The sequence below is a fragment of the Saccostrea cucullata genome, unplaced genomic scaffold (assembly GCF_032062105.1).
Source record: "Saccostrea cucullata isolate Sc308-1 unplaced genomic scaffold, CSIRO_AGI_Scuc_v1 ctg2163, whole genome shotgun sequence".
NCBI lineage: Eukaryota > Metazoa > Mollusca > Bivalvia > Ostreida > Ostreidae > Saccostrea > Saccostrea cuccullata.
In genome coordinates this window covers 46,711-59,301 of record NW_026921345.1, presented here as the reverse complement: position 1 = coordinate 59,301, position 12,591 = coordinate 46,711, and the positions used below count along the sequence as shown (strand labels likewise).

The window sequence follows — 12,591 nt, the reverse complement described above, 5'->3', positions numbered from 1 at the left end:
TCGCTTCTCTAGAGCGGACGTTCTGACCACTATACCACGCGGGCGACCCATCTCTGACGAGGTTGCCCCTCAAATGTGCCGAAAAGGAAGTAAATAGTTGTAAAAAATACTATGGACACAATGTTAATACATTAGAAATAAAAGAATATCATGATAAAGAAATTGAGAAACTGTTTATGAATATTGTGCCACAATCCCCCTAATCTGATCTTTCAAACAGTTCTGATTCAGAAGCAAGTTTTTACAGTGAAGGATTTTCAGATAATGAACGTTTTGATTTATCTACAAAATGTTTCACCTCTTCAACAGATTGTTCAGAAAATAAGATATCTCATACAGGTTTCCGATTCAAATTTTATGCCAATTAGGGAATTCCACTCGTTGATTTGTAATAAGCTAAGAAAAAATTATATCTGCAGGTCAACATATGGAAAGAAAAGGACTGCATACAAATAAGATTAGGTATGGACGAAAAGTTTCAGGATGTGAAGAAGCATGATGTTCTTTGGGGCCAAATTACAAAGAAATTAAATGTACACAACATATTCGTAATTGTGCTTCAAGTAAAAAATAAATGGAAAAAATTGAAAAAAAACCTACAAAAAGGTGATTGACGAAAACAATAAAACAGGAAACAAAGCAACTACTTGGAAATTTTATGATGATTTCAATGATGTTTTCGGCAACAGAGCATCTACTAAAGCCCAGGTAACATACGATAGTTCTGCGAAACGAAAGTTGGTAAAGTTAGCTAATACTGATGATGATGATAGCATTACCGATCCAAATTCAAATTCGAAACCAAAAACGTTCAGAGCTGAAAAAACATTTCAATTGCAGCAAAGGCTATAGAAAAATTAACTCAACAGGGGGAAGAAAATGCTTCAACAGATGAAGTCGCAACATGATGCCGAAAATGGACCGATTTGATCGCCTTTTAAATCTTATGGAGAAAAAAAACTGTAAAAATAGTACTGAAAACAAACAAGTGTGCATTGTTTATAATGTAACAGATGTTTGATTTACTTTTGTTCATTAAGAAATATTAGATAATCAAAAGTTACGCTGCCAAAAAAAAGTTAAGATTCTCATCCAATTTTTTTCCAAAGTACTTTTTTTTTAAATATGTAAATGGTGTATGCATTATTTGCAGTTTATTAATGAAATGTTAAAAGAAATACGATGAAAGATTTTTCATGTAAAGGGATTTCAATTTCCGAACTATTTTAAAATACGTACATAAAATAGTTTTGTACTAAGATGGGAATCTCAAAAAAAAAAAAATAAAGAAACATTTTTATTAATTGTATTAATATCTTTTCGAGTTTTTGAGTTGATATTGGAGACTGCAGTTGGCCTTTTACATTTTAATTTTCTACTCCAGACCCAGGGCAGATACCAGATTTTGAGTTCTTGATTATGTTGTTGTTTATTAACTACTCTTAAAGTGACTATTTTCTTGTTACATATTAATTTTATTATTTTTATACTCTAGTCAAACAACTCAGGTGCCATCTTTAGTTTGCTTTTCTATTTATGTTACACAATTTGTTATCATATTCAAAATAAATTGAAGAAAAATAACTCAAAATTAGTGTTAATTAAAGTCAAATGTAAATTTTATTAAGGGAGACTAGCCATAATGGCTAGCCTTCTATTTATGCCATAGGAATCATTCCTGAAAATGTTTGGGTAATTGTTTGGATGTCCAATGTCATCTACTTTAATGAAGTCATCAACATCATCCTCATGCAGTATGCAGAGGTTGTGCAAAATGCATCCAGATGAATTTAAGGACCCTATATCCTCAGGTTTATGAATGGGTATTTCATGCAATCTCCTAAACCTTCCTTTCAGTCGCCATATACATCTTTCAATAGATTGTCTGGCAAGAGACAGGATCCGATTGAATCGTCTTTGGTTTGCACCAAGCCGACCATTGTCTCTGAATGGAGTAATAAGCCACCTTTTAAGTGGGTAGGCACTATCAGCAAGGATAATTTTGTTTCTGTCTGATAAATTGCCAGCTTCAGCTTGTGTGAATAATTCAGAATTTCTCAGAACCCTGGAATCGTGTGTGCTACCAGGCCAGTCTGTGTAAATGTTACGAATCAGAAGAGTATCATCACACACAACCTTAAAATTAAAGCAACAAAAATAATTTTTTTTAATTTTCAATAGGGATGTCAAAATATTTATTTTCCTCAGTCGAACATTCGATTGCTTATTCGAACGATAATCGACTATTCGGAACATTTTTTTAAAGCATGTAAAGTAAGGTTAAATAATTTACAACAGCAATTCTCCAAAATCTATGAATTCTCCTTAATCACATTCATAAATTGGTCTCTACAGTCAGTTTTCATTCTAGTAAGCTTTGAAAAATTGAAGCACGCTGCTTTTAAAGCTTATTAAAATAAATTTGAAAAGGGAAGGGGTAAACAAACACTATCCACATGGCAGGTGATACTGTCGTTAATTGTCTGCTTGTTCAATTAATGATTAACCCGCTGTCAAAATGTCCTTACTTTGTAAGATTATTGTTTAAATAACTGTGGAAGTTTCAACACTTTACGGCAGCGGTGTGTTCCTAGCATTTGAACATTCTTACAGGTAATAAATAATAAATTTATAATTGGTATAAGTCCAATTAATAATTTTCAAAGTCCAGTGTAGCGCTACATGATTTACCTCAATAAAAAGAAAGGTCAGTAATTGAGAAATAATTATCGCGTTATGAAATTACTGGACTTTCCATAATTAGGTACAATGTGGAAAATTATTTATTAACTGTGAATGTGTTTGAGCTCTTATTCGTTTGAGGATATATATGTTAATGGTTTTAGGAATGACGCTCTTTTCAAATTTTGAGATGAGAGTTTCTTTAACACCTCCTTTTCTTGCATTTATTTCCTATGGTGGCAGAGGATAGTTTTTTTTGCAATCAAAACGATTGACTGACAGTTTACTTAATATTGAGCTGCTTTAAAAATGTGCATTGAAAAATTTTAAATTCCCTCTACATGAAATAATAGTATGATGTAGTCCCTTGAGAAATTTGAAGCTTTTAGGAATAAAACATGTACAACTTACACAATGAGCCCTAAAGATGGCACAGGGACAATCTCAAAATTTCATGTGAATCAAGCCTATTTTCACTATTTCGCCGCAGCCGCATCTGCTTCCAGGTCCGTGCGCCTGACCTAAGCTACCATACAAATTGCAGAATAACATTTGTACATACCAATGAACAGCAAGAGATAATGGCTCAACCACCTCGTTTTCAAGCTACAATTCATCCTGTGAACCCACCCCGCTTTTCTGGTGAAATACCGGTAGAGCGAGTTTTGAGCTTAGTTTCGTATTTCTAGTCCATATCCCATATACAGTAGTAGTGACACTAAAGTGTCATATTTCAATAAAATATACAAGGCCACCAATTCCCTCCAAATGCACCCATAAAATATTCTAGCTATAAAATTACCTATAATATGCATTCAAACCTCAGGTTTCTCTATTTTTTGACCGGTACTTTATTCGAAACTATCCTCTGCCACCTTTAACTTTCCAAGTTTGTCTTGCAAGTAATAATCCTTGCTCAATTCAAAAAGAACATGCAATTCTGAGTAAAAATATACCAAATATGTCTTGATTCATTGAAAAATAATAAAGTTATGGCCAAATAAGAGACCTCACCAATTCTCGGTCAACCACCTTAACCCCATATTGTTTCTTACACATAAAACAAATGCAATTCTTACAACTCCAGATGATAAATATACCAGCCAAAAAGTGTTAAATGGTAATTTTAATCTATTTCAAATACATTTATATGTAAAAAGTCAAATATAAAGGGCACATCTTGGTGAAATGTACTCACATGTATCACATACTCCCCTTTTTTTCATGTTCTATGAAATTTCATTTTATCTCTTTTTCACTTGGTTTTATATACCTATAACTTCTTTGCAAAGTTAAAACCCCTTTCAACTTTCAAGATATTTATCATGATATGCAAAAAACCCTCTTGCATCATATGCTAAAGAAAAAGTGTCCAGGAAATGGCTGTTCAACACCCTACCCCTGCAGTCATTTCTTCAGTGTAATGAAAATGCACTGTAAAAATTTGTTTGTCTTAGCTGAATTCTTTCTTAGTGTCTGATATTCACTTTTAACAGTTATGAGTAATCAAATACATACATTTCATTCTCCTGAATACTAAAAGTGATTATTCTGTCCATCCTGGGCAATTGTGGGCAGATTATATGGGCCTAGCAGAATTCAATAATTACATGAGAATGCACATTTTATTGATATTATTTCATTAAATATGCAATATAAACTCTTTGTTTTGTTATTATTCAAAGAAAAATAGTCATTTTATAGAAAACCATTGAAAAATTTAGATTCTGTCACATTTAAATATAGATAAATTTAAAAAATGAAAAGGGGGGGGGGCATATTTCATGAAAATATCAATAACAGAATAGGTCAACTTTGGAAAAATAAAGCAAAAAAAGTTTTTTTTTGTACTATATATGGTTAGGTTTAGTGACATTTAGGTATGCTGACTGATTTTTATTTTCAAAATAATTATATTTAGTAAATTAGGTTGAAAAAATGGCAAATATATGTAATTTCAGTGATATCGCACTAATTAATACACTTAAATTTTAATTAGATTTAATTAATTAAAGCAAGACATGATTTTAATTATGCGACAATACCCAAAGTATCAATTTCAAACAATTAATTTATTCTCTGGCAAAAAATGCCTGAATCTTATATGATTTATTATGCTGATGGTTCAAAGTCTTTCAAAATGTATGCTGGAAAAGAGTAACCCCCCTTGCTTTTTAGTGAATATACCTAACTGTACAGATTTTAAATAACAGAAACAAAGTATTTTTTTAAATTGACTTACATAAATAAACCCTTTTATATAAAAATCAGACTAAAATTCACATTTCTAAAAATTGATGCATTCTTGAAGGTGGCAGAGGATAGTTTTTTTTTGCAATCAAAACGTTTGACTGACGGTTTACTTAATATTGAGCTGCTTTAAAAATGTGCATTGAAAAATTTTAAATTCCCTCTACATGTAATAATAGTATGATGTAGTCCCTTGAGAAATTTGAATGAAGCTTTTAGGAATAAAACATGTACAACTTACACAATGAGCCCTAAAGATGGCACAGGGACAATCTCAAAATTTCATGTGAATCAAGCCTATTTTCACTATTTCGCCGCAGCCGCATCTGCTTCCAGGCCCGTGCGCCTGACCTAAGCTACCATACAAATTGCAGAATAACATTTGTACATACCAATGAACAGCAAGAGATAATGGCTCAACCACCTCGTTTTCAAGCTACAATTCATCCTGTGAACCCACCCCGCTTTTCTGGTGAAATACCGGTAGAGCGAGTTTTGAGCTTAGTTTCGTATTTCTAGTCCATATCCCATATACAGTAGTAGTGACACTAAAGTGTCATATTTCAATAAAATATACAAGGCCACCAATTCCCTCCAAATGCACCCAAAAAATATTCTAGCTATAAAATTACCTATAATATGCATTCAAACCTCAGGTTTCTCTATTTTTTGACCGGTACTTTATTCGAAACTATCCTCTGCCACCTATTCGTATATCGTTTCATTATTCGATCGTCGGTCCATTCGACTGATAGTCGAATAGTCGACTATTCGTTGAGATCCCTAACTTTCAGCATTCAGAAGTAACAAAAATTTTAAAAGCTTGTTGCGCATCTTTTTTGTGCAACATCTGATTTATTAAGAAAATTTCAAGTCGGATACAGTGCCTGGAGCTGCATTGATGGAAATGATTTTCTGTTGATGTAATCAAGATCGCCACCAGGGCCTGATGATAGGTGAATATGATTGTAGGCTGTAATGTATCTAGATATGTACTTACGCTGCCCAGACATTCATTCATTGTACTGCTGACTTTTCTAATTGTCTTATGAACAGTGGCCATACCAACATCAAAGTAAAGGCCATAACTTCAACATCAAAATTTTTACGTAATCTGGATCAAAATGCTGTTGATTAATTTTTACGTTTCAAAATTTTGCAAATTACCACTACTTTGTTTACATTTTCTTATTGTTGAATTATTTTTAAGAAACATATTTTTGCGAATGCAATGAACTCGCAAATTTGCTAAAAATTTATCTACAACAAAAATTTCCATATTTACGGTATGTAGCTCAAAAAGATAAAAAGCTTCTTAGTTACAGGGCGGTGTCTCTTCAATCCCACCAACATGTTCAACTATCACCAAACGTGGTGAAATGCGCGCTAGAATTTCTTCAAACATACCTTTACTTAAACGAAAATGATGCTTAAAGTCTTCGGTTGTAAAATGTGGAATTGTTTCTTCAAAGAAACCAACAAATCTAGGCAAATGTTTTCTCCTTAAAATAGCAGAGATGGCATACAACTGAATTTCTAAGAATCCAAAAATGCGCAAAATCGTCAATTTCATAAAATTATCGTAGAGAGCAAACATGTACGCCATTATTTTCGCTACCCCTTAAATTCATATGAGTTCGCTTGAAAACCACATATTGGTGTAAACATCCGGTCAAGTGACGTCAACCAAGAGTTAATACTTATGTTCGAATCGAAGTCGCCCTGTGGGATTCGAATTCGTGACATAACTCCTTACTTCGCGACTCTAGAGCAGACGCTCTGCCGCCATGCGAGCGACACCTAGAGATGTATAAAGTTAGAAGAGTGTGTTGGGGAAAGGGTAACTCTGTATGTTTGTCATTTCATATTTTGCGCTTGCAAACGGCATTCTATTTCTCTGTACAAGAGAGAGAGCGCAGGGGTAATAAGGAAGCATACAGAATATTCTTCCTTGACTACATCAGTGATTCATTATGACGTCATAGTAGGCGAGATGACGTCAATTTTAGAAGAGAATGTTTGGTAATATTGGTTTTTAGAGATGTCCTTTAACTCTAGAAAATGAATAGAAATGTGCAAACATTAACAAAACTAAAACGGTTTTATTTTGTTTTGCGGTATCTGTAATTTTGATTAAAATCTACTATCAATGACGTCATATGTGTACATAAGTAACTTGGGAATGGATTATGTCGTGCAAAGAGAATTTGGCTAAGACGGCATTGGAGCTACGAAGAATTCTCTCCTCGTTCAACCACGGCCAGAATGGGAGAAGATCGTACATTTGGCCGTGGTTTGCGACGAAGGCAGGTACAAAGATACGTAAAATGGGAGTTTAAAAGCCAACATCGTGAATATTATATGAAATTCATATGGAGTTCAGTAAATTAAACAGGTATGCTAATTTTTTTTCATCAAATTTATAACTTGGTTGCAATTTGACGTTGTCTACCAATTTAAAGCTAAACAATAAACCATCAACTAATAAACTTAATTTCCATTTAAAGCAGTAAAACTCACACTCAAAGATTCATACGAGGTCAAGCAATCGTAATTAATGACATAATTTTCGTTTTATATGCCACTTAGCGCGATTTTTTCTCATTTCACTTATTAAGAATAGAAATAATGACGAAAGATGAAATGTCTCCACCGCATTTTCAAACATCTGTTTCTGTGGCCATTGCCATAGAGTTTCTATCAAAGATATTTTTAATATTTTTTATGAAAAAAATTCAACAAACTTGTGTCTATATTCTCATTTGCAATTTTTAACCATTTATTAATGAATAAATAAAATATGAAGAAATTCCACGAACTTTTGGATCAACCCTCGTACACATGTACATAAATCCGATTAAGTTTCGAATTGTTGAAGTACGGGTTCGCTCCTTATTTTTATATACACCGGAAATTTACAGAACGAACGATTCAAATAGTGGAAACGACTTCTAAGCAGTTTTGTAGGATTACGTCAAAGAAGGTGAGTTAAAAATAAAAAAACTATGATTAGTTACAATCATTATGTTAGTGTATATTCTTTTGTATATTCTTTTTCTCTGTTTCTTTATTTTCCCTCTCAGTCAGGTTAATTTTACAGGGGAAAAATCCAAAAAAGCTAAAAAGTAAAACATGTTATTGTTAATATAAGGAAAATAAACGTCAAATATTCTTAAGAATTCCAAGTTTAAATTATATACGCAAAAGTGAAAAGATTAAACTTTTTTTTATCTCTAAGCCATTTATTGTTAATGAAAAATCAACCACAGCCTGCGGACGAGGAAACGTATGAGATTTTGTTCTAACGAAAGATGAATTCAAAAACCCAGTGAAAGATAGGAAAAGATTGCAAAAGAATGCTGTCATAAAATTCTGGCGAAATAAGAACAGTTTTTCTATCAGTTTTGAAGACGACGTGGAGAAGCTTTGTCGTAATGGAAAAGAAGTTCTGAAGAAAAATAGCCTGCAAGAAGTTTTAAAAGAATATAAGAGAGGTCAAGGATCTATTAGTCATACTCTACGTAAGAAATATGCTGAGACCGGGGAGAGAAGAATCCTCAACATTTTGGGGAAAAGCACGATTCATCAACGTCTCCATGTCCGCTTCACAAACAAAGGAAAGATGAAGCCGGTTACATCGAAGTCTGTTTTTGAACGCATACAGATTGATCTCATTGGTATGAGAAAGGAGAGGGTAAGTTTAGACAGACATACTTACACGTATCTATTATCTAAAGTTGACGTTTTCTCGAGTATTATATTTTTACGTCCACTACAAATAAAATCAAGTCAATCCGTCACCAAAGAATTAAAAAAGATTTTAACGAGCATAGATTTCCCAAAATCGTTCAGTGTGACAGGGGCACTGAGTTCAAAGGTGAACTCAAAAAGTATCTTAAAAAGCATGGAGTACAGATCATAAATAGTAAAGCATATCATCCTCAGTCACAGGGAAAATGTGGGAAAATGTGAACGATTAAAAAGAGAGGTTGAGTCAGAATTCAGATACCTGATAAATACCTCAAAATCTAAGTGTTTCGACTGGGTTTTAAAAACTTCCAGAAATATCTCATTCCATGAAGAAGTATTCGGATATGCAACTTATTCAGTGGGGGAGAGGGTTTAGATCAAGTTTCCCACAAAGGGCAATCTAATTAACATTAGGTGTTAGATCCGCTAGCATACTCGCTACACTAACATCTAACAACATCCCATGGAGGGTCATGTCAGAGGTCAAATTCGGAACAGCTGTAGACTTATTCGCTTCAACAATATAGGATGATTTTGCAGGCGACGATTTGATTGGTTGATAGAATTTGACCTCGACGTGACCCTCAATGGGATGTTGTTAGATGTTAGTGTAGGGAGTATGCGACAAATCTAACATCTAATTTTATTTTAAATTGCACAAAGGGGCAAAGGGTTCCTACTAGTAGGCATGTATTACCTGGAATTATTATTGCTAGAAAGCCCCATTCAATGTACAATGTGTTGTCCAAATCCCTTAAACATAGGTTTTGTAAAGAGTGGATTTCAGTTGAAAATATAACAAGACAGACCCATGAAATTGAAAAGGAAAAACAAAGAATAAATCGACAAAAAGTTTTAGAAAAGAAGCAGAAAATGTTGCATAGGAACAAGTATTACCTCGCAAAAAGTCACAGAGAAATTCAACATTTTCGAAAGCGTTGCAGAGTATAGCTAAAAGATCCCATCCAGAAAAGTTTTTTGTCATAAAGAATCATTCAGATCGAATTCAAGAACTCACTCTATCTGATGAAAATGTTTCCTGTTACCCCAAAGGAGATGGTAACTGTCAGTTTGAGGCCATAAGCGACCGACTCAAAACTAAGGCATCCATCACACTGCATCCAGTGTTAGACAAGAGGGGTTGATTATATTAGACAAAACATTTGTCGTTTCCAAGAGTTTATAGATACATCTGAAATATCTGTTGAAGAGTATCTTTCTAGTATGAAAGAAGAAGGTACTTAGGTTGCTGTAGAGGTCAGAGTCTTATCAGTGTCTCAACAAACGGTACAAGTAGTGAGGGAATCGCCCATAAAACGCCAAGAAATTACAGTTGCTGATTCTACCGCTGCAATGAAGCTCACCATCTGGGAAGATTTGGTATCCAAACTAGAAGTTGACAAAAGCTACAAGATCCTTCACTTATCCACAAGACTCTTCCAAAATGCAAAATCAATGACCTCTACAAAACAGACGACCATTTCACAGATTCCTGACATCATCAACTGTGCGCCAGCGATAGACACTGATGTAATCACAAAGGAAGGCAAAATCACCCAAGCAGGACTTGCACTTAGTTACCTGTGCGACAATTGTAAATCAAAAGTTGATTTCAGTAATCAAAAGTTAGTCAGATGCCAGTCTTGCAAACTAAAAATGACCAAAGAGTCATTGCACAGGTCCATCAGCGGAACCTTGTGTTTCTCGTCTGGATATGAAAAATACAAACTCACTATTTTTTCTTCAGTCTTGTTAACATTAGCAACGACAAACAATCCAGATTCAGATGACAATGAGGTAGTTGAAGAATATTTGCTGTCAAATTCGTTCAAAATCTCTTTCTCACAAGACAACAAAACTGTGTTAGACATCAAACTTTTGGTTCCAGACATGTGAATCAAAATGCTCATTTTGTTTTGCACAGTTTAGCTAGAACTTTTGCATTTTGATATTATTCATGTTACTTTTTAACATTACTTTGTTGTCCATATTTGTCCAACATCTTCATACATGCTCTAAAATTTGTTCAAGATGTTATTCGAACAGGACAACAGAACTTTATTTTGCATACTATTGCTTAAACTGCATTTTAGTATTATTCATGTTAAATTATGACATAACTTTGTTGTTCCTTATCTATCCAACAACTTAATATTTGCTGTCAAATTCACTGAATTTATCATTTACGCAGGACAGCAAAACTGTTGGACATCAAACTATTAATATAGAATCTGTAACTCAAATTGCTTCATTTGTCTTCATAATATTACTAGAACTGTCCATTTTGGTATTATTCATGTGAAATTGTTTTTATATTTCTTTTTTTTTCCTTATCTGTAAGGCAATTATTTTTATGTTTCATAACTCATAATTAAGTGTTCTTTTTTTTTATCATTATTACACATTACATCTGTTGTTCTTTTGTTTTTTATTTGTCAGGTAACATTTCCTATTTCATTTTTATTTATTTACATTTCTACTTCTGTATATGTAAAATATACCTTTTAATATTACATGCAAGATGCATATTCAATTAATGATCTTCTCATATTATTCATACAGTGCACAAACATGCTTATATAATAAAAACTTGCAGAATTATTTTTTTTTTTTTAAATTATCTCTTTAAACCTCGAAATTAACATGACCCATTTTAATTTTTAATTTTAACGTTACTGCACTGTTGAAATGTATGAAACATTTTTTTACATTCTTTTTTATCTTATTTGTAGCAACAAACAGCAATATATTTGAATTTTTTGTTGTTGTTGGTTTTGTTTTTCTTTATTTAGACTAGAAAAACTGTTTTTATGCAATGTGCATATTTTTGTGGGTTTTTTTCTCATTAAATAAATGGTTATTTACTATTTACTGCTTTATTTTTCTTTCAAGTACATGTACCAGGGTCATTCAAAAAGTTCAGTACATGTATATATTTGATTCATGGCTTTCAAATAATTTGAGTTAAAAAATTGGAACATTGTATTTTTCAAGGGTAGCGTCGTAATTTACCAATTTTCAGTTTATAATCTATAAATTTCGTTAAAATTTACATGTTTAAATTCATTTTGCTGTATTATTTTTAATATATCTTCCTCAAAAGGTTTTCAATACATGATTTGAAAAAAAGGCAATAAACCATGACTTGGAACTCACGAGTAGCAGTAAAATTTCACTTCCATTATTGTAAATTAAAAAATCTGTTTAAACGAAAAAATGTACTAAAAATAAGCCGTGTATTTGTATAAAATGGAAAAATTTTTGAAGTAGAAGGAGGATATAATTGAAAATCTTGTAGAAGAGTTAAGAACGTCATTAACGTGATGTGCGTTTCACTGCTTCGGAAGTAATAGGTTTCTAGGCATTGTGTTTGAAATTGTAAGCAAAATAAGTGTTTAGTGTTATGTAATTAAGGCTACAAACTGTGTATGAAATTAAAAAGCTTAGACTAATTTTGAGAAACTTTCTCAACGTTGTTTTGACGTTACACTGTTGATTAACCGTGCTCCATGGCAACAAAACATGTTGCTTTAAAAATTGGCTAGCATGAGATCAATTGAATCAAATGAAATGAAACTTCACACATCGACAAATTAAATGTTTTTATTTACGAAAATGTGTTGATCTATAATCTTGTAATAATAATGTGACGATGAGGAACATTGTCTACGTATTTTTTGAATGACCCTCGTATATATGATTCATGGCTTTCAATAAGATCTTGTATTTTTCAAGGGTAGCGTAGTACTCCGATAACTTAAATTTCATTGTTCATTTTCTAATTTTTACTTCCTTAATTTTTCAATTGATCTAAAAAAAAAAGTAGACTAAATCCTTGATAATTCACTTCTTTATTGTAAATTAAAGAAATCTTTGATACTACACAAGGTTGTCTCTAAAAATTGAAGT

At 32.6% G+C, this 12,591-nt stretch overlaps 2 protein-coding genes across 2 annotated transcripts; one reads left to right on the top strand and one right to left on the bottom strand.

Annotated features, from left to right (window-relative positions):
- Window positions 1–1,623: 1,623 nt before the first annotated feature.
- LOC134259781 (putative nuclease HARBI1) lies at window positions 1,624–6,538 on the bottom strand. Its single transcript, XM_062742387.1, has 3 exons — window positions 6,256–6,538; window positions 5,820–5,905; window positions 1,624–2,136 (listed from the first exon to the last, which is right to left on the bottom strand). Exons 1-3 carry the CDS (start codon window positions 6,536–6,538, stop codon window positions 1,624–1,626), a joined length of 882 nt encoding a protein of 293 aa, XP_062598371.1.
- Window positions 6,539–6,925: 387 nt separating this feature from the next.
- LOC134259779 (uncharacterized) lies at window positions 6,926–10,578 on the top strand. The gene is made up of 3 exons (XM_062742385.1): window positions 6,926–6,954; window positions 8,335–8,626; window positions 9,928–10,578. The coding sequence occupies exons 1-3, from the start codon at window positions 6,926–6,928 to the stop codon at window positions 10,576–10,578; spliced, it is 972 nt and encodes a 323-aa protein (XP_062598369.1).
- Window positions 10,579–12,591: the final 2,013 nt, after the last annotated feature.

Excerpts from the sequence above, each read along its gene's own strand:
- LOC134259781 (XM_062742387.1), bottom strand. The coding sequence starts at position 6,538 with ATGGCGTACATGTTTGCTCTCTACGATAATTTTATGAAATTGACGATT. Across the intron at positions 5,906-6,255 it reads GATTGAAGAGACACCGCCCT|CCTACAATCATATTCACCTA; the intron begins GTAACTAAGAAG and ends GATACATTACAG. Across the intron at positions 2,137-5,819 it reads TTCCATCAATGCAGCTCCAG|GTTGTGTGTGATGATACTCT; the intron begins GCACTGTATCCG and ends TTTAATTTTAAG.
- LOC134259779 (XM_062742385.1), top strand. The coding sequence starts at position 6,926 with ATGACGTCAATTTTAGAAGAGAATGTTTG. Across the intron at positions 6,955-8,334 it reads ATTTTAGAAGAGAATGTTTG|TTTTGAAGACGACGTGGAGA; the intron begins GTAATATTGGTT and ends TTTTTCTATCAG. Across the intron at positions 8,627-9,927 it reads TTGGTATGAGAAAGGAGAGG|GTTGCTGTAGAGGTCAGAGT; the intron begins GTAAGTTTAGAC and ends GAAGGTACTTAG.